At 37.0% G+C, this 23,099-nt stretch overlaps 1 protein-coding gene across 2 annotated transcripts; it reads right to left on the reverse strand.

Annotated features, from left to right (window-relative positions):
* Positions 1-549: 549 nt before the first annotated feature.
* On the reverse strand, positions 550-23,099 carry NSL1 (NSL1 component of MIS12 kinetochore complex). Of its 2 annotated transcripts, XM_036442950.2 has the most exons (6): positions 22,797-23,099; positions 18,740-18,818; positions 15,453-15,583; positions 13,379-13,433; positions 2,749-2,816; positions 550-2,055 (listed from the first exon to the last, which is right to left on the reverse strand). In XM_036442950.2, exons 1-6 carry the CDS (start codon positions 23,031-23,033, stop codon positions 1,777-1,779), a joined length of 849 nt encoding a protein of 282 aa, XP_036298843.1. In that variant the 5' UTR covers positions 23,034-23,099; the 3' UTR covers positions 550-1,776. The 2 variants fall into 2 exon arrangements, with proteins under 2 accessions (XP_036298843.1, XP_036298844.1); XM_036442951.2 differs by lacking the exons at positions 550-2,055; positions 2,749-2,816 and adding an exon at positions 9,938-10,412 and having other exon boundaries at positions 22,797-23,033.

A 23,099-nucleotide genomic window follows, 5' to 3' on the forward strand; every position in this document is an offset into this window, starting at 1 on the left:
TTTGCTTAAGCTATTCCTTTTCCTTTCCCCTTTGCTAACATATTTCAGAGCAAGTCCAAGACATCAAGCTCACTAAATAATATGCATCCCTGTATGTATCATTTTAAAAAGAGACATTTTCTTTTATAATCAGAATGCAATTATCTAATCTAGGAGAATTAATAATTCTTTTGTTTGCAACAATTCATACAGAATTATATACTATAAAAAAACACTGCCTTAGAATAACAATATTCTGTAGCCTCAAACAATTTAAAAATAACTTAGTACATTCTAAAATGCAAGGTACTGAGCTTCCATTCAACTAAAGCTGAGTTCAAAAATGCCTAAGATAGCCCTGACCGGTTTGGCTCAGTGGATAGAGCATCGTCCTGTGGACTGAGGGGTCCCGGGTTCAATTCCAGTCGGGGGCATGTGCCTTGGTTGTAGGCACATGAAGGAGGCTGCTGATTGATGTTTCTATCTCTCTATCCTTCTCCCTTCCTCTCTGTAAAAAATCAATAAAAAATATATATTTTTTTAAAAATGCCTAAGACAACTCTTAAAAAAACAGTATAAAAATTTTAGTCATTGCACATTTTAATAAAAAACAAAATGCTTTATACAAATGTACAGATCTCAAATTGTAACATTAAAATACAGAATACCATAAAGTGGCTACGTAAGTTTTCTTAATTGAGATAGACTTTCTGTCACATTTTGACATTAACACATAATAAACACAAGAAGTAGAGATTTCCAACATCATGATTAATAAATTCCTTTGCAAATGAATGAAGGTATAATCATTAAAAGGGGAAACGGTTGGCAAGTTAGATGGTCCTGCCTACATTGTGTTAGTGTGAGTAAAAGACAGCAGGAGCTATAAGGAACTGTAGAAAATATTCCAAGTATGGGCAATATAGCCTTTTCAGACTTCTACCAATGATTATAGCCTTGATATATAAACAACCTTAAAAATAAAATAGTTCAGTATGATTATATCTATATTTATTCCACATGACAATTTCTTAATGTATTACTCTGATATATATTTTTGAACTGGAGCCATATACAAAGAAATAATGAGAAATCGTTTAAAAATATTATTCACAAGTCAAATTATGCTTAAAAATTAAAAGGTCTATGGAAAACAAAGTGTAGGCAAGAAATATTGGAAGAAATTCTTACACAAATAATAGCTGTCTTGTCTTATAACACAAAATAAAAACAAAACTTCCTACAATTATACTCACAGATCTAAATTAGTTGAACTAGTGACAAAGTCAAAGCTAGTCTTTCATTTGCACATTCATTTGATAAAAGAAATCACATTGAAAACAAAAAACACCAAAAAAACAAAACAAAAACAAAAAAAACCCCTCCATGTGTTCCAGTGCAGAACTGGTGATTCCTCTCAGCACTTAAATGAAGACAACTGTTACACAGCTCTTTTTAAAAGAAAGCAGTAGATCCAGAAAACTGACAGAATGTTACTCATAAAATTCCATAAAAGCAGCCAAGAGTTGATGGCATTTTAGGACAGTAAAAGACTGTACTGTTTATACCCATTGATGGGCTTTGTGCCAACATTTTAAAACTATGCTTTTCATCAACTATAGACGAAACATTGAGGATATACAATATTACATCATACCCCAGGACAGAGTTATTACATCTGTATAAAGAAATCACTAAAGAGTTACTTGTTATTTTAAATGAAGTCCTGTCTAGGCATCAGACTTTAATCTAAATGATGACAGCCTAATTTCAACTCCCGAGATAAACAAAAATAGCTTACGTATCAAGATTAATTCTCTTTGGCCGCAACGGATACCATTTTCTCTGGGGGCAGTCTTTAGTTTGCTTTCTTTTCAGTACCACGTTAGTGGTTTTGCTGGTAGAAGTCTCTGTTGGTGTGGTTTCTATTTGTGTTATAAAGTTCTCAGGTTTAGCATCTGGCTCCTTATAACCACTGGAAAAGACTTCTTGGTGGATTCTCTGGAGTTGGATAACAGGCTGCATCTTTAACACTTGGGAAAATCCATCTCCTTGTTCAATTAATGCAGGCAAGGACTTAAAAAGTAAACAAACAATAATACTCAAAATTAATCTCAGGTTGAAACAAATACACAGGGACAGACACAACACTCTAGAATTTAATTCTATGGGTCCAGGCTTTCGTTAAGACCTAAGTTTTGGGGTTGTATAAAACTTACCCTTTTATAAGTACAGAAGATATTAAGACTCCAATTTGATATGCTATATAATATAGTGGGTAATAGTATAAGCTCTAGAGCCAAATAACTAGTTTAAATCCTGGCTGAGTTACTTATTTGGGAACTCTAGTTAACCTCTCTGTGCCTGATTCTTCTTCTGTAAAATAGGGAAATAGCAGTATCTATCTCATAGGGTTATTAGAAGGATGAGGTAACATATGTAAAGCAGTTAGATGGTACCTAATCCATGCTATCTGTTCACTAAATGTTAGCCGGTATTATTACCCAAAATTGTTTGTTGGACTGCTAACTCTCACAACTCAAAAATATAACCAACCTTTAAAGAAGCCAGGTATAATACTGGCACACAGTAGGTATCTAATAAATGGTAGTTATTCTGAATATCACTGTTGCTTAATTAAATAATGACCTATTTTAAAAACTACTAATAATTCCTATTATAATAGACTAACACAGATGTGGCTGCTAAAAGCAAATACCTAGCTACAGATTTAGTTCATTTTATAATTTTTTAGCGTATAGCTTTTACCTTCATGGCTTCACTGATCTCCTTTGCTACTGTTTCTCCTCTGCATCTCAAATTTTCCACACGAGAGGCTGCAAAGAAACCGCCAAACAGTATTTTACATTTTTAAGTCTAATAACATCATAAAAGGCATGTAGATGCTACCTAGATAAACATCTGTCAGGACTATTCACCTTAGCTCAAGCTTTCTTAGGATAGTTTAAAATCTATTAAAACAAGTGTCCTTTTAAATTTATCTAGATACATAAGAAAACTAAAAAACATAAGAACAGTAGAGTAAAATTAATAGTTATACACATAAGATGATAGACAACAAGAGTTGTATTATGAGTAGTCTTAACACTGTGACTCCAGAAGAAAGCATGTTTGTTCCATATATTGTTTACCATTACGTTTGACATCTTTAAGCCCTATCATCACATTTAAAATAAACATAGGCTAATATTTGATATTTGTACTATTCTGAATTTTATACAAATAAAACATATTTGTATTTTAGAATTTGTATTCACACTGCATCCAAAGATACCTTAAATGGAATTTCTGGAATAGATTGTCAGTAGTATATTAATTTTTCTTTTCTTACTTCTTTGATGCTTTTTTAATTCCAAATACATTTTATTTTATTTTAATCTTTGTTATAAATGTTCACAGCTACTTCATAACAGAACTGCATATTCAATTATGGAGGGATAAAACAAACTCCATGAAAAACCAGAAATATGAAAAATCAGTCCATTATGAAATTGTCGACAAGTTAGTTTTTAGTCACTAGAAATTTCCTCTTTTTATTTCCAGTGCCCTGACTGGGAATCAAACCGGAGACCCTTCGGTGCATGGGAGCATACTCTAACCAGCCAGGGCAGAAACTTCTTAGTCTAGGCGAACAAGTACATAACTATGTTAGAAAGACTAACTTTATCAGCTTCAAGAGACTGGCAAATAAGTCAAGAAAATAACTTCTTCCATAGCTGCTATTTTCCTTTTCTGACTTTCCTTAGCTCAAAAAAGTGAGAACACTTCTAATAGAAAAAAAGGAAACGAATAGTAAAAGCAAATGAGAGAAAGTAGGCACTCAAAGTTGAAAGCAGGCACTGAGAGAGCAGGCACTCAAAGGTTGTAAGTAACATGACCGGCTCAAGAAAGGGTTCTTAACCTTTTTTGTTACCAGAAGTTTCTTTTGAAATCAAGTGAAACCTATGGACCTCTTCTTAGAATTTTTTTTTTTTAATGTACTGTTTTTTTTTAATTGAGATATAATTTTCATACAGTGAAATGTATTATATATTTTAAGTTTAGCATTCAATCACCTTTAACAAATATATACCAGGATAGACATTTCCATCACTCCAGAAAATTCTTTTGTTCCCCTTCCCCAGTCAACTTTATAAGAAGTAACCATTCTTTCTTTATAAGAAGCAACCATTCATGTGATTTATATCATTATACATTAGTTTTGCTTACTCTAGAATTTCAGAATGTTTTAAAATAACATTTTAAAATATGATTATTTAAAAGTTGTATATGTGTAATATGTGTCCCTTTACTAGTGATTTAAATAACATCATCAATTGGCAGGTCTGATAATTACTGTAATATGAAAATAATGAGTATAAACAATATTGTGAAGTATCTGCAACAACTGAAACTGAAAATATCTGTGGCTTCTGGTAGCAAAAAAAGTTACAGGTATGGCTAGTAATACCACCATTTCCTGTATTCTAAATGGAAAGAAAATGCTAAATTTCAGTTTGAGATTAGTAAAAATAGCAATGTAATTGCTTCCCAAGTCTATAGTCCCCTATAGTCTAACAATTATATTTATTGTACACATGAAAATGCAATGGGCATATTACTTGAAAATATATCTAACACACTGTTTAAAAATAAGTTTATCCTGTTTCCCAACTATGCAGACACTCCACATTCTAGAGCAAAATCGAGGAACATGTGTTAATGTGTGTGGATATAAAGTCATCAAGCTGTGCACTGTATGTACACCCTAATGCAGTATATACATGCACACACAATAACAAACAAAATCTTTTAAAATATTTACTCTAGAAAATTGTCCTACTTTTATGTATAGGTCAAGACAATCATATTCTTCATTTGAATCTATCATCCTAGGTATCCTTAATTTTTTAAGAACACGTGCTACTTTTCTTTAATTGTCTATAAACCCATACTGATGGACAATAGCTGTCCTCCATCTGCTGCACAAGCAATGACAATGTAGAAAGTACCAAGAGTAGTTTGGGTTTGTGTGTAAAAAGGAGTTAGGCCCCAGGCTTGAATAATTATAAACATATGCTCACACATAAATGTCTGGTGGAATATTCTAAAATTGTGCTGGACATATAAGACATTCAGTATTCTTATCTTCTGACTACAAAATGCCAGTTGTACCTCCTCCCCCCAATTACTGTGGTTAACCAAACACTTTCCAACCCCCAATTTTTCAAAATATATTTTTATTGATTTCAGAGAGGAAGGGAGAGAGAGAAGAGAGATAAAAACATCAATGATGAGAGTCATTGATTGGCTGCCTCTTGCATGCCCCCTACTGGGGATCGAGCCCACAACCCAGGCATATACCCTTGACCAGAATAGAACCCAGAATCCTTCAGTCCACAGGCCAACTCTATGAACCCCCTTTTTTTCAAAAGAACCACTAGGGGGCAGTACTGCCTCCAGAGAGAACCAAGGTGTTCGTTGTCTATCAGAATTTGCGTGGGAACAAGAACCTCATTCTCTCAATTTTGGACTCCCCAGTGTTGAACAGAGCTTGACATGTAAAGTAATCCATACATATGATGGACAAGGCTATGATAGAGGATTCTGTGGAGGCACAAAGGAGGGTGAGGTCAATCCAACAGGGGAATTGAAAGGAGAGTAAAAGCTTCACAGGTGTTATAAAGAGTCACCTTAAATGGAATTGATGCTGGAGGCTGGAGAGGAGGCGGGATAGGAAGTAGGGTGGAAGAGAAAGTGCTATACCAAAACAAGAGAATAAATCAAGAAAGAAGAAAACACAGGAACCAGGAAACATGATTCAAAACATTAGAGAAGGAAAGGAAATTCCCAGGCTGATGAGGAAAGGAACAGACAGGATATAAGTTTTGCACCAGGCCTAGAGAGCAACATTCCAGATTAGAACAGGAAGACAAAAGGCTCCCAGAGGAATACCTCAAGAAAAAGAAAAAGATTGATAGTTAACCTGAAGTTATCAAATGGATTTGATGGATAACCTGAAGTGTTTACCACAGTGAGAGGAATTTTACAGTCTTATCGGGGAGTGTACAGGAAAAAACTGATAGACATGAAAGCAAACAAAGCAAACAGAAAACAAAGCAATTAACATTACAAATGTTAATACTATATACTGCTGTTCTTGTATTCTTGTTTTTGTTTTGTTTTTTTTACAAAGGGAGAGATTAAAAGTGAATCAGTATAGATTATTCTTTTGAGAAACTAGGTTATAAAAAGGAGTTCAGAGAAGAGAAACACAATGGCATGAAAACTTTCCCTCACTGATCCTCTGACAGCTCATCCCTATAGTAGTATGAGCTGGCATACACAATCAATCTTATGTAATACCTTTAGCAACCAACCCTGTGAGGTGTGCAGGTTTCATTAGCCTCCTTGTATAGAAAAGGAAACGAGCTGCAAGAGCTGGAAAATGTACCCAGAATTGAACAGAAGTGAAACCATACTTCCTAGAATCCAAAACACTTGCTCTTCTATATTCTATAAATAACTTTCCAAAACATCACTTTGTCAAAAATCATAGTATATACATAAGAATAAAATCTAAAAGTGGTAAAAAAAAAAAAAAAAAAAAATTAGCTGCAATATAATGAAATCCTCTTTAAAAAAAAGAAAAGATTTTTATTGATTTCAGAGAGGACGGGAGAGGGAGAGATAGAAACATCAATGATGAGACAATCATTGATTGGCCGGCTGACTCCTGCATGCCCCCTATGGGAATTGAGCCCTCAACCAGCAATGTGCCCTTGATCAAAATCAGACCCAGGACCCTTCAGACCGAAAGTTGACACTCTGTCCACTGAGCCAAACTAGTTTATGGCATGAAAACCTCTTGAAATAAAAACATATTATGCCTAGTAAAGAATTAAAAATAGAACAATTCTTTAGTTAAATCCATTTTAACTATTAATATTACAGTACCTTTAAGTTAAGTGAATTAAATTCCTTTGATTGAAAACTAAAAAGAATCAATTTTAAGAATACAGCCAAATACACAGAGATTAAAAATATAATATATATAGGGGAGAAAAACAAATACAAAAATGATCACTAAATATGTGACTGTGTTATATGTAAATGCATCAAAAACATTTTCCAACATTAATATCTGCTTCAGAAATTTCAAAATATATAAACTCTCTCGAGATTATTTTATAACTAGTAAGAACCTTTAGATACCCCTGATATACAAACACTTGACTCAAGACTGTCTCCATGCCGATGGCTGGTTGCTGCCCTACAAGAGATGGAGCCACACACATTCCCAACAGCTTTCTCTCCACAGCCTTGAGGGGAACATCTTCATGGCACCACTATTTACCCTCTCATCATAAACAAAGGTGTTTATTTAGACAACATGTAGTAGAACTAATGTGCATCTGAAATGAGAAATTCCTAATATTTTTCATCACAAATATATTAGTTCAGCTATTTGATAAGTTAAGCAGGTCTTTAAAGGTTAGCTTAAAAACTTACCCATTTATACCACCACTAGAGGCCCAGTGCACAAAATTCGTGCATGGGGGAGAGGGGTTCATCAGCCCAGCCTGCACCCTCTCCAATCTGGGATCCCTCTCACAATCCAGGACTGCTGGCTTCCAACTGCTTGCCTGCCTGCCTTCCTGACTGCCCATAACCACTTCTGCCTGCCAGCCTGATCACCCCCTAACCACTCCCATGCCAGCCTAATTGATGTCTAACTGCTCCCCTGCCAGCCTGTTTGGCCCCAACTTCCCTCCTCTACCAGCCTGGTGACCCCTAACTGCCCTCCCCTACTTGCCTGATCTCCCACAACTGCCCTCCCTTGCAGGCCTGGTCCCTCCCAACTGTCCTTCCCTGCTGGCCATCTTGTGTCCACATGGGGGCAGGATCTTTGACCACATGGGGGCAGCCATATTGTGTGTTGGAGTGATGGTTAATCTGCATATTACTCTTTTATTAGTTAGGATGAGGCCCGGTGCATGACATTTGTGCACGTGGGGGGTTTCCCCTCAACCTGGCCTGCACCCTCTCACAGTCCAGGACCCCTCAGGGGATGTCCGCCTGCTGGCTTAGACCCGCCCCACACATCCCTCCTAGTCCAGGACTCCTCACTCCTTACCACCCGCCTGCTCACTGCTACTTACCACTGCCGGGGAGGCGGGAGAGGCCCCCACCACCACACTGCACTCACCAGCCGTGAGCCTGGCTTCTGGCTGAGCTGTGCTCCCCTGGGGGAGCCCACTGACCACCAGGGGGTAGCTCCTGCCTTGAGCATCTGTTCCCTGGTGGTCAGTACACATCATAGCAACCCATTGTTCTGGTCGTTCCACATAACAGTCGCTTAAGCTTTTAGTATATAGATAAGATTTGTAAATGTTTTTCAGGAGGAAATGCCTTTCAAATTCCAAAGTTCAGGTTAAATAGGAATTCTTGAAACAACAATTTGTAAGTGGGTGGCTACCTGTAAAAATGCTGGCATTGGTTTAAGCCAGTTGGCATTATTAAGAAGAGGAACTGGCTCTTAAGTCCTCTGCTTATAAGGTCAGCAAAGGAACTGAAGTATCATCAAGTCTACTGTAGAGAAACTTAAAATAACTCCTTGTCATCACTACATGTTTAGTGAAGGGTGAGGGGGAAAAGTATCCTTAATTAACTTCAAAGAACATTTTGAAAAAGAAGACAATATGGAAGCAATTATTAGTTTTACTAGTAGGATCACAAAAGATTATGAAAACTCATCCTATTGGTAGACAGCTAATCAGAAGATTGATGCAAGAATATTAAGTTTGTTCTTTAAAATGTGGAAGTTAGCCCTAACTGGTTTGGCTCAGTGGATAAAGCGTTGGCCTGTGGACTGAAGGGTTCCAGGTTCGATTCTGGTCAAGGGCATGTGCCTTGGTTGTGGGCACATTCCCAGCAAGGGGTTTCCAGGAGGCAGCTGGTCAATGTTTCTTTCTCATCGATGTTTCTAACTCTCTATCCCTCTCTCTTCCTCTCTGTAAAAAAATCAATAAAATATATATATTTTAAAATGTGGAAGTTAAGCACCCTTGAAGATACTGCCTTCCCTAGTCACTGTCTTTCTAAAACATAGGGAAATGAAAAAATGGAAGTGAAAGATTGAGTAACCAACCTAGTTTTGCTTTCAGGTCACTGCACTGACTAAACTAGGAAACATAAAATTCCAAAAGCCTGCAAAAATTCAGAAATTCATCAAAAAAGCATTAACTGAGTGCTTCCTTTCTATTTCTAATGTATTTTAGTCCATGAGTGAGCAAGCATGTACATGAGCACACATAACATAGAATACTGGTTCTAAAGGAGTAACTAAAAGCATAAGAACCATAAAGAGTAAAGCAGCATCCCTGATAAAAATGAAACCAAAAATTGAGCAGTGAGTTATGACTTTCTGGAAGATAACCCTACGCTACAACTTAAACAGATCTGTAGCATGTGTGTAACCCTCTGCACCCGCTCCCACCTGCATCCCACCAGCTCCTTCAGTACTGAAGAGCTGTATTTCTCTTAAGGCACCAAAGACTTTCAAAATCCTAGTTGTGTTATCTAGCCTAAGCCTTATCCTGTAATGCACTTTCCCTCTATTCTCTCCACTACAGCCTCAGTGGTCTTTTGTTCCATAAATATTCAAGCCCATTCTTGACATAGGAACTTGTTCTAGCTCTTCTAACTGAAAAGCTCTTCCTCTTGTCACAAGATAAATTCCTTTCTGTTACTTCCTCAGAAAAGTACTTCCCATACCTAAACAACCACCCTAGTGCTGATATTATTTATTTTTAGATCTGTTTATACTCTTCTGTTCCCACGAGAATGTAAGACCCATAGAGCAAGGACCTTGTCTGTGCTGGCCACCATTACATCCTCCACATTGAGAACAGTTCTGGGATATAGCAGACACTCAATAAACATACTGACTGTGATGAAGAGTGGTCATTCAGTATTTATTGAGCATGGTGCCATATGCTGGCTACATATAATGCCAACTCTAGTAAGAAAGCTCATGGACCTTCCAGTTTTGTGAGAGACCATAAGCAAGGGAACACACAAATACATATTGTGACAAATGCTATTAAGGAAATAAGTGTTATGACTGAGAACTGAGGAGAGGCTACTTTAATTAGGGCAAGGAGGAACGTGCCTGAAATGAATTTGCAGAGGTAGGTGGGAGCCAGATCATGTAAGGGAATGCCAAGAAGTTTGAAGTTTATTGTATATTTTAAAATTGCAAGTTTTTAGGATTTTAAGCAGAGAATGAAAGCTGATTTGCATTTTTAAAAAGTATCTTAGACTTCTAGTCAGGTTGATTTGAAGTTCACAAACTCCCCATCTTTGTCCAAAACATCTCTGAATGAATACAGAAGATTTCAAAAGAATATCCCAATATATACACAATATTTCTATGAACAAAAAAAAAGTAGAAAAGTATAAGAAATTGGTTAAGTCAAATATCACCCAGACAGACATGCACCCTAGGCTTAAATAATTTTATGGATGAATCTTATCCACTCTTTGAAAAAAACAAATAACCTCTATGTTTACAAACTATCTTATGAGAGCATGAATACGAAGGATCCATTCAGCTTGAGGATAGTGGTTACTCTGAAGAAGGGTGGAATGGAATTGTAGGCTACAAAGAAAGATTCCGCTATATCCATACCTTTTAGCTCCTGAAAAGGTCTGGACCTAGCTTACAAAATGTGAATAGCCCTAAAGTATGAGTGGTAGGTACAAAGATGCCATTATGTTGTACTCCATATTTCCTGTTTGATATATTTGAAATCATTTATAAAAAATCAGCCGTGCCTGATGTCTACACAATGAAATGGAAGAGAGCAAGAGTGAAACAGGAAGCCCTTCCAGAAAGCATGTGTAGAAATCCTGGCTACAGTAATAGTGACCGAGACTCGAGCTGATAATAATGAGATGAAGTAGATTAAAGTAAAATTATATTTCCATGGAATGATTTGTGGAACTTATTGATAAGACTGGATATGAGGAGCTCAGAAGAGGAAAAACTCAAGGTTAACTGTGGCTAAAGCAATGTGTACATGAAGGTGCCATTTTATCTGACGAAGAAAACTGGGAAAGGAACCAGTTAGCGAGCACGATAGAATCCTGTTTTAAGTTCATCTCCTATTTCTTCCACTCAGACATAAGCTCTTTATGGGGAGCATAAAATACCATACCTCTGTATTCCCTAAGTTCCTAACATAACTATGCCAAATCACCGTTACACAGTGTACACTGCCTTATTCAGTTGGTCCTCAGTATCTGGGATTCTACATCCATGGATTCTACCAGCATGGATTGAAAATATTTGGGGGCGGAAAAAAAAAGTTACATTGTTGCTGACATGTATGATGTAGTTAGACCTATGGTAACTGTGTCTGTACAAACATGTATGGACCTTTTTTCTCATTGTTCCCTAGCAATAAAGTATAAATTATTTACACAGCATTTACATTGAATTAAATATGATAATAACTTAGAGATAATTAAGTTATACAGAAGGATGTGAGATTATGAAAAGGATTTACACATCTGTGGATTTTTATATCTGTGGGGGGTCCTGGAACCAATCCTCCCAGTAACCGAGGGAAGACTATATTGTTTTGAAAAACAGACAACCTTTTTTTAAAGTGTCAGCTTTCAAAAACATTTGATATCATTTAATAGTCTAATAACAAAAAGAAATTTTCAAGAAGTTCCAATAAGTTTTATCATGCAGCTTATTTAGATTTTTATGTTCCATATAAATTTATTTTCCACATTAAGCCATTTTAATTAATTTTGTATGATTTTACCAGCTAGATGCATTATAAGCTATGCATTATTAAAAGGCAAACCATTGTAAATGGGATAATAATAGGGCTATTATTACATAGCATCTCCTTACCAATTATTATTCATTTATCTTAGTTATACAGAGCCCCTTATCTCCTGTGATTCATTAACGACCTCAAATAAATAGGCAGGAACATTTCTGTAATATTTAGTTAGAATTGGTATTCACACCGAAAGCATTAGGTCCCTTATCATAAGGCAACTAATGCTTAAAGTGACTTGTCCAAGGGTGTACAGCAAGCTAATTTTGCTGTGCTGTAAACATTAGAAAAATGACCAAATCTCCTCAAAATTTATCCAGAAGATAGACTCTGATTATTCCTTTGCTTCCTTTTGAAGTCAGAATCATGATACAGAGATTTTTCTAATACTACATTATTGGAATGGTAGGAATAAAATCATGTAGACCTTTAAGGGATCATTAAAGCAAATCTGTTTTCCTTCCTAAGATAAAAAGGTCACCAAGTTTCTTTACAGGGAATTAACTGTGTCTTAAAAAGTCATAATACTTGAGTATATTATGATACCACAAGTTTCGATTCTTATCTTTATGTTGCTCAAAACCAAAACAAGTATATTTCAACCACTGCATCTGGCAACTATCCCTTTTTGGTGAATCATAACAACTAAGCAGTAAGTCTAGGTCAATTTTTATTTCAAACACAGTGAATGCTGTGATTTTAAGCACTTTCAGAGTAACTTTAAGCTTGTATTTCCCTTTCATCATTTATTCCATTAACGTGGGGAATTTGGGGAGGGCAAGGACACCTTTCTGGTAGCTCAGAGTTCAACAAAGGTAAGGTACTCAAAGTCATATGTATAAATATCCCTTGCAAATAAATTAGGTCTTAACAAATTTTTTTAATAGTTTAGAAGCAATACTTTTGCATGCCAAAAGTAAATTCCAAAAGGTTTCTTAGGGAAACTGTTACAAATTTTTAAATGTGAGAATGGAGCCACTTAAAAATACAATGATCCCACACTTTTAGCAAAGCCGCTTCTTTCTGCGTTTACATGACTTTGTATCAATTTGATTTCTGTTTCAGAGGATAGATCTAAATGGAAACAGAACTGAGTTGAAAGGTGTAACAACCGTATACATCTCTTAAGTTTCAACACTGTATTTTTAGTGGATTTTATTTTGTAAAGGATAAAAAAAAAACCAATGAAGATGACAATGGGAAGTGACACCATGAGTACTTCAATAGTATAAATCTGGCCGTAATGCAAAGTTAGAGATGGGAGAGTATTATAATAAAAGTTAGAGAATGGAAAGCTGTATAATAGTCTAGGTCAGGAGAAAGCTTTATAAAGCCCAGATTCGTGTGTCCTACTCCTAGAGACTCTAAGTTAGTAGGTTTAGAGCAGTTTCTCATATCCTTAGGAAAGAGCTAAACATGGCTGGCTGATAGTGAGTTAGAGCATCAGCCCTTGATGCTGACACCTTTAAATGAGTTATCAGGAACCCATAAAAATTACAAGCTGATTCTGCATTTTTACCACAAATAAACAGACTCACCAGGATCAGGGTCATATTTTAGGTCCACTGGGTGTACAACAGGGTGGTATTCTTTCTAAATATAATATAAATTAAAATAGATTTAATGCCTCATATAAACATTTTCTCCAGCTAATGTAAGCAAATATACTATTAGTAGTACCATTCTTTTGCGCCCCCCCCTCCCCCAACCCACCACCTACCCCGAAAATGAAATCCTGCAATCTGTAGGAAAGGGAGAGGAAAAGAAGAAAAGACCTAAGTCTGAACTATACTTTTTACAGTATTGCCACCTACTGCATAAACTAAGAAATTACACCATAAAAATTTTAAGAAAAGCAATCAAGCAAATTAAAGGCACAGAGACTAAATTTTGTGTTTCAAGTACTAGATAATCTCCAAATTATGAGTGAACTGTTTTTCAAAAATTCACTTTAAGACAAGAGCTTGGAACTCAGAGCTCATATTCCCACAGAAACTGTTTTTAAAAGTGGCTGCCACTGCCATGTCAGCACATTAAAGCCTACAGTATATATCCTGTGACACACGAGGACTACAGTAGCAGAATTACAGGAACAGGATCCACAATTCAGGCAAAAGGAAAGAGGAAAATCTTCCTCCTTACTCTTGCCCAAAGCTAGCAAGAGCCAAAGGTTCTTTAAAAAGCTGTCTTGGGGGCTGGAGGCTTGGGGTGGTGGTAGAGGGATGAGCAAGAGAGAAAAGAAGCTGTCTTAGAATAGAAGTAATCCTGTTATTTACAGATTTTTAATATTTCCTAAAACTTTTGTGGTGTTATGCTATTTTAGTACAGTTTTGGTAATATTATTATATTTAAAATATTTTTCTCTTGAAATATTAATGTTTACTGAATATACTTAAAATAATTTTTCTTGAAAATAAAAAAATAACAAATTTAAATAAAAAATAAATTTAAAAAAAGAAGCTGTCTTGCCCTAGCTATTATAGTTTGGCACGATGGATAGAGTATCGGCCTGCGGACTGAAGGATCCCGGGTTCAGTTCCGGTAAAGGGCACATGCTAGGATTGCGGGTTCGATCCCCAGTGGGGGAGTGCAGGAGGCAGCTGATCAATGATTCTCTCATCATTGATGTCTCTCTCTCCCCCTCTCCCTTCCTCTCTGAAATCAATAAAAATATATATATATATTTTTTTAAAGTGAACTCTATGTCCTCTCTTTAAAATAATTTTAAAAATTAAAATAAAAAACGAAGCTGTCTTTAGTATCTTCACCCCATCCGTTTTTGCATCAGTTTTAAACTTCCACAGCAGTATCTCATCTAGGCCTGCAACTTTTTTTCCTTTATGCAATACTGATTACTAGGCTTTTTTTTCTGGGAAGGAGGGGCAGTTAATAGGAAAGACACACTTTTAATGTCTTTCCTAAGAAAACTTTAAAAAGGGGGTGGGGAATAAAGCAGGGTATTCCTTTGAAGAATAAGTGCAACAGAAGAAAAAAGAAAAAATTCTGCTTATAAATATTTTTTTCTCATAGAATGACTAAAATGTTGCCTTTATTGTCTAAAATAATTTCTAAAAGTAATCAAAAGATTTATATATAAAGTATGCTCATTTTAAAAACTAAGAGCAAACAGTGTGTCACAATGGAAAACATGTTATTTCTAGCTGCAGAGGCCAAAGCCACTCCCCAGCAAACCTCCTCTTGACCCATCATGACTTTGGGAGCTGAACAAATTACACACAATTCATAAAACAAATTTCAGTGTTATGAAAAGGTACTCAGTCTTCACCATGAATTTAACCAAAGGGTCTTACAAAATATGTACTCATATACAAATAATATGCTAAACACAAATGACAAATAGAAAGAAAAGCCTTGAAAAATAAAATTCTCTTTTTCTTTTTCCTTCCTGGTATCAGAATTATAAACTCATTGTCAATCTTCCATCTTCAAAGTCTATGTTAGTATGTTAGAACAGGAAAAAAGTCTTCAAGAGACAAAAACAGAAGTAATTAAAGAAGGAAAAATAAAAATAAGTCATTTATCTCTACACGAATTCTATACTTTAATGAGACATAACATAAACTTTACTATTTTAAAGATAAATCATCTTACCAGAATTTCTTGTTTTGCTTTTATAATTTTTATGACACATTCAAGGATCTTTCTGGGATACTGCTTACGTTTCGTGGCTAAGTCTACTATGATTTCATCAAAGTGATCTTCAAGTTCTTTGATATCAGAATCTATTTAAAGAACAAAAAAACTATCAAAAAATTCCTTAAGACACATTGTTTATATTCTACATAGAATGTAATGTAATTAAACTAAATTTAGAAAACACAAAATAATTAAGGAAAACAAACTTGGCAAGTTAGTGAATGCCCTCACTTTGGTGATTGACTCATTCATATATTGAACAATTGATTAGTCAGAGAAAGCTATTTTGTTTTTAAATATTAAATACTAACTTCTATTTTAATACTCTCACAGTTATAGGGAGGAAAGAGGCCCTGGCCAGTTAGCTCAGTTGGTTAAAGCATCATACCAATATGCCAAGGTTGCAGTTCAATAGCAGATCAAGGCACATACAATAAGCAACCAACGAATGTATAAATGCGTGGAGAAAAGAATCAATGTTTCTCTCTCTCCCTTCCTTTCTCTCTAAAATAAAGTTTTCAAGTTTTATTAAACACTAAAGGTCATCAGCTTAACTGGTCTTATAGCTTGTGTTCTGCTGTGTCAAAGCTTCATTAGTGAGAAGTACCATAAATATTTTTTGGAAATATTTTTAGACACTGCTGATATATATCAGCATATATTTACATGTTGGGTAGAGATAACTGAGGTGCAGTTTGGCCTTTCATTCATGTAACAAATATTAAATCCAACTAAATTACTTATTTTGAAGGATATTAAAAGAGATACGGTCATTTCTAACTTTAAAAAGTCATTTAAATGAGCAATCTTCCCTAAATTTTAATTTATCCATTTGAAAAGTTCAATCAGTAACCTGAAAGAAAGAATGTACTATTTCACAATCAGCTAAAAAAAATCAAGTTTCCCAGCTAAATCTATATAGGGAAGAAAATGATTTCTTAGTGCCACCTAATGATAAAGCTATAAAAGTGAAATGTATAAACAATTTGAGCAGGGAAGTCATTAATTTAACAAATATTTAGTGGGTGCCTACTGTGTGTCAAGCTAAGTATTGAAAACATAGTAATGAGAAAAAAATATATATATAATCTCTGCTTTCAAGGAACTTACATTTTAATTTTTAAATGTGCCTGGTCAATCATCCTGAAATCAAATCCACTCAGGGTAGTAAAGGGGCAGAAAAGAAGTTGCTTTCACTTATATGTATTGTATATTCCTATATTCATTCATTTGTTTGTTCACTTTTTTACACAAAAATCTCAGTGAATAAAATAGACAAACACCTCTGCCCTTGTGAAGCTTACTTATTGCTTCTATGTATCAGGATCAGATACAAATCCTACTAATTCTACCTGCTGAACATCTCTTGTGCCTTTTTCTCTCTCTCCTTTCCCACTGTCATGGGGCAGATCTTGTACTACTGCAATAACCTCCCTGAGGTCTGACAGCCTTGAATTTTTCCCTTCTCCAATTCACCCCCACACAGAGCCAGCATTAGCTTTCCTGTAAGTTCTACTTTAAAAGTCTTCACCAGTTCCCCATTACCTACAAGGTAAAGTACAATTTCTTGAGCACTTCCTAGGGGGCTCTCTGTGATCGGTCCCAACTTATTTTTCTGACCGTATCTGCCATTAGTTATCCCAATTCACTTCTGACATTTTCAAAACAAAGCAATCCTTTGTGCCTTTGCACATTGTTTCCTCTACTTGAAATGTCCTTCCTACTTCCTTTCTGTCTAGCACATTCTCATTTATTACATGCATTTAACAACCTACTCTGTTATGTCTACTCCCACTTCCCAAAGCGTATACTGATTCCTTGTCCATTTCCTTCCATTAATGATGAGTTGCTAAATGGTAAGGACCACGTCCTTGCATTTATCTCCCGGCAGTTGGCATAGTGGCTGACATTTATCAAGTGCCCATGAAAAAAAAGTACAAGGGTTATGACTATTTTCCCTCACAGTTATGAGGGGGAAAGGAGACAAAGATACTCCACCCAGGTTACCAACCTGTCAGGGCATATACGTGCTAATCTATAAACTGATTAATCCTATTGCTAAAGGCAGTCTGTGCCAATCAATAAAGCAATTCTAAAATGACCTTAGAGAAAAAGAGTCAGATAAAGACACAGTAAAGGCTGTATAGCTTGAACTTGTAGATGGTTCTGATACACTCCCTCTTCCCTACAATCACTCTAATAATATTTGAAAAATACAGTGTTACTGTTTTTAATGTCTTAATACATAAACCAGAAAAAATACAAGTTGGTAACTCTGAGAAGATAACTACTACACAGGGATTTGCAAAAGTGGGTTTAGAGTTGTGAGTACACAAAACAGTTTATTCTTGTATTATTATTTATTATTTGTTTGTATTACAACTGTAAACCTACTTTTGCCCATCCCTGTAATAATCTCAAGCATTGGACAGTAAAGTCTTCTGAGCAAAGTATTATCTCAATGTTGAGAAGAAAAATTACAACCACAGAGGGTTATTTGATGGGTTTGGAATCAGCTCAAAGGTACTGGAGTAATCAGAACAGCTAAAAGCAGCATTAAACAATGCTCATCAGATCTCTATAATACCACTCAGGGGACAGACAAAACACGCTGGCACGCTTCTTCAAGACACTGCTGAAGAGCTGTGCTTCTTTTTCCACACCGAACATCATTTTTCTACTGAATTTTTTCTTCCTACACTGAACCTTTTCTTCCTACCAAAAACTTTGATTTCTTTAGATATGTCAATAACATTAGTTAGGATACAATCAAGTCTGCTTTGGACCAGGAAATGTTCTGTCGTTTTAAGGAGGTTTCTCTAAATAATGATTTCATATTTGATGTAGTATTCTTATAGTTTAACTTCACATTCCTAAGGGTGTTTCACTGCCTAAGGATCACTTGTAAAAATACAACCTGATTCATAAGGTATTAATCACAGGAATTCTCTGGGCCTGTTTCTTCATCTGGGAATATTTTCCAATAAACTACTGACAAGGGTACTTTTAAAGATTGACCAGACTAAAGTCTTGTTGAGAGTGCCAGACAGAAATATAAAGATCAAGGTACCTACTATGTTGTTTTCCTCAGAATACAACTTCAATAGTCTTCTAGATTAGTTTCCTCTCTCCCCTCCCAGTAAAATACATTTTAAAGAGAACTGAAAATGAGAATTTAAAATAAAATAGCTACAAAAATAACTCAGAAATTAGCAACCGAAGGAGACAGTGAAATCACTTACCCCTGAAACAATCATCTGAAGCTTCTTGCCATGCCTGCCCATTAATGCTGACATTCTCTTGCACAGCAGATTCAAACGTCTGCAATAAATTCACAACAGTAATGTCACTAAAAACAACTTCAAATACTGAATTTAAACATTTTGGCCAAGATAATCTGTTTTTTGTTAATCCTCACCGAGGATATTTTTTCCATTGATTTCTTGAGTAGGTGGGAAGTAAGTAGGTCTCATTGATGTGAGAGAGACACATAGATTGGTTGCCTCCCAACTTGCCCCAACCTGGGGTGGGGACTATACCTGCAACCCAGGTACGTGTCACCCTTGACTGGAATCAAACCTTTGACCTTTGGTATGCAGGCCAACTAACCACTGAGCCATGCCTGTCAGGGCATAATTTCAGATTTGTGAAAGAGAATATTTAAAAAGTAGCAGATTAGCCTATTAGTATACTATTTTCAATTAAGATTCCATTGCAATTAATTCTATCTATATTTTCACTGACAGCCATTAAACTACCTGAGATAATTCAATCCAAAATTTTAGAATAGTCTTTCAAAGAAAAACATATACTTCTTAAATGAAAATTTTTTTAAAAAATAAAAGCTAACAAATTTGGGCTCAGTTGAATCTCAAAAGTATATGTACTACACATGCTGTGAATCAGGGGTCCTCAAACTTTTTAAAGTGGGGGCCAGATCACGGTCCCTCAGAGAGCTGGAGGGCCGGACTATATGAACTACTAATTCCTACTGTAACACCTCGGCTGCGCTCACTGCCCAAAAAACGTGGCGGGCCGGATCAGACTCCTCTGCGGGCCGCATGTGGCCCGCGGGCCGTAGTTTGAACACCCCTGCGTGAATGAAAGTCATTGTTAACAAGAAGAATATATATGCTTAAAAGAAAGTGAAATTGTCTGCTTTATAAAGGACTGTATTTTTTAGAGATGTATACTGGGTGTAGGATGAAATCACATGACATTTTGAATTTGTATGAAAATAGGAAGTAACAAATTTTTGATAACTATTAAATTTGGTGATGGATATATGGGTATTCACTGTACTAATCTATATTTTTGTAGGGGAAGGCAGGGAGGGTTGGCGGGTGGGAGGTAATCAACCAAAGACCTTGTATGCATATATGCATAACCATGGACTCAGATGATAGTGTGCTGAAGACCTGGAACAGGGGTGGAGGTGGTGAGGGTGGACTGGAGGGGGCCAATGTGGGAGGGGACATATGTATTACTTTCAACAATAAAGAATTATTTTTTTAATGTTATTACATTAAAAAAATAAAGGACTGCCCTGGCTGGTGATGTTCAATGGTTAGTGTCGGCCTGCAAATTTGAAGGGTCAGGGGTTCAATTCACTTCCCAGCCCTGTTCAGAGCACATGCAGGAGGCAACCAATCAATGGGTTTCTCTCACATCGATGTTTCTCTCTCTTTCTTGTGCCCCTCCCCTCCTTCCACTCTTTTTCAATGGCAAAAATATCCTAGGATGAATATTAACAAAAAATAAAGAAATTTGGAATCACCACTAAAATTCTGAATGCACAATCTCTAATATCTAACAACTAGCAGCCCAGTGCACGAAATGGATGCATGGGTAGGATTTCCAGGCCTAGCTGGCGATCAGAGCCGATCTGTGGGGCAATTGGGGGGGGGGGCCCTGCTGGCACCCACCTTGGCCCGCCTGGGGCCTGAGGGCAGCTCCTGTGTTGAGCATCTGTCCCATGGTGATCAGTACCAGTCGTTCTGCTGTTTGATCGATTTGCATATTAGGGTTTTATTATATAGGATGAGAATAAATAGCCCTTTAGGTTAGGATACATTGCTACAAATGAAATCCTAATAAGCAAATCGACCCGTCTGAATGACAGGTCACTATGATGCACACTGACCACCAGGGGGCAGACACTCAATGCAGGAGCTCAATGAGGGAGCGCTGCTCAGCCAGGAGCTGGGCTCACAGTTGGTGACTGCAGCAGCGCAAGCCTTTCCCACCTCCTAGGGGTCCTGGACTGTGAGAAGTCACAGGCCCTGCTGACAGAGCCCCCCCTCGCCCCCCGCCCCCGCCCCAGTGCACAAATGTTATACACCAGGCTTCTAGTAAGACCATAAAGAGGATGCACTAGGAATCTTTATTTTAACACTATTTGAAATTATAAAATACTGAGGAGAAAAATCACAAAATTTAAATTCAAAATTAGAAGAATGGTTAAATATTCAATATATCCATACCATGCAATACTTAAAAAGAATGAAGCATAATATTGACGTATTGGATAAGAGAAAAAATGGGGAGAGCGGGTTGCTAAATACATCAGCATGACAATGTTTAAAATGAAACTAAACAAAAAACAGAGAAAGTGAGAGAGATCTAAAATCATAAAGAAGGATGAAGGATTATATTCTCTTTGTACCCTCCAAAACAGTAAGTTATTCCCGGGAAAGAAAAGGGATGGGGAAAGGAAATTCAAAGACTTTGCTTTATGCTATTTCTTTTTACAATGAGGATATATTTGATATTTTGTATAATTAAAAATAAGCATAAATCAAATAATGCAGAGTTATAAAGTACATATTTTACACTTTAAAATTTTTATAAAGTAAAATATTTACTTTATATGGGGCTTCAAGGATTACTTGGGAATACAAATTGCCATTGTGGCATTGGCACAACTGTACCAATGCTATTTTTTTAAGAAAATCTGTTACTATATTATGTAGTTTTAGATAGGGGCATGTCAACATAATTAAAGCCTCTGCCTTTTATTTGTTCTTATTTAAAAGAAAACACAAGTCAATTTCCTTGATAGTTTACCTTAGCAGCAGTTCCTAGACGGGGGCAAACTCTTAAGATCATTACACAACAAAACAGCATCCTTCCCAAAAAACTACTAAGAGTGTCTATTCTTCCCTTGGTTACAGGAGGGAATAAGAGCCACTGTTTATACAACACTGGAATACAGCACAACCCAGGGAGTAAGTTAAGTATTTCTTCGTCTGCCACTTATCCTTTATTTTTATTGTTTGCATTGTGATCAGTCACACTCCCAGGTGTGCTGCATTTAAAAAAATTTTTTCTACATAGAAAATGTGTGCTTTGTTATGACAGCCACCAATCCCTCAATTTGTTGTACCTTTCCCCTCAAAAAAAAATAAATCTTCAAATGTTTTAGAAAACATTTGAGAAAGGAAGGGAAAATGTGCTCTAAGGGCCAGTTATGATCTTAGGAGATGTTTATAATCAAGACAGCTTCCTTATCTACTTCAGACTTATAGGGGAGATGTTTCCACTCTCTTTACAAGACATTCTTAAAGCAGGCAAAAGGAAAGACCAAAAGCTAATCCTGTTGCCCGACTGAACTTCCAGGATTCCGGTTCCTGGAGAAATCCTCCCGGAGTTTACGTGCATTCGAATAGGGAGCTACTTAGGCCTTCAAGAGTGGCTAATCCGAAAGATGAGCTGTAAATTTCAGACACCAACTGGAAAAAGTTGGATACTAACAAAACAAAATGGCCCTAAGCGATTTGGCTCAGTGGATAGAGCCACGGCCTGAGGTCTCAAAAATCCCAGGTTCGATTTCAATCAAGGACTTGTACCTTGATTGCAGTCACATCCCCGGTAGGGGGTGTGCAGGAGGCAGCTGATCGATGTTTCTCTCTATCCATTTCCCTTCCTCTCTGCAAAACAAACAAACAAAAAACATTAAAATATATTTTTAAAAAGAATGTAAAATATCTCCTCCGGTTATTTATTATTATCATTACAAAGTAAAACGCTATCTTGGTCACAGTGGGCTAAGTAAAACCTGTTATTACCATTAATTGCCCCTGTCTTTTCTAACTTTTTGTGTTACCTACACAGCTCGCCTCGTTCTTTCCCGTCGGACAGCGCTGGTGATGAGCACTGCCCGGCGGCCCCCTGATCTACTCCGATCCCTAGCGTTCCCCGGGCTGCTTTTCCTGAGCGCGGGCACCGCTAACTCTGCCGAAGCCCTGAGACCGGGTAAGAAGAGGGGGAAACGACAAGCGCCGGCGACTGGGCCCGTACCCACTGCGCGTCTCGCAGCGCGGGCTCCCGAACCTCCGCCGGCAGCGCGTCCCCGAGCTGCCGCACGAAGCGGCCGCACAGCTCCATCAGCTCCAGCACGGCCTGCTTCGAGGTGCAGCGCACGCGGAAGTCCTCCCGCGGAGTGGCGGCGGGGCCCGCGGCGCGGTCTTCTGTCCCGGCCACGCTCTCCACGGCCCGCGGAAGCGAGAGGCTCCCCAACTCGGGAGCCCCCGCCATTTTCCTGGTTTGAACCGGGGGGCGGGAACTCTGGGAGCGGAAGCGAGTGCCACCGGAGAAAGTGCC

Source organism: Pipistrellus kuhlii, unplaced genomic scaffold (genome assembly GCF_014108245.1).
Source record: "Pipistrellus kuhlii isolate mPipKuh1 unplaced genomic scaffold, mPipKuh1.p scaffold_m20_p_18, whole genome shotgun sequence".
Taxonomy (NCBI): domain Eukaryota; kingdom Metazoa; phylum Chordata; class Mammalia; order Chiroptera; family Vespertilionidae; genus Pipistrellus; species Pipistrellus kuhlii.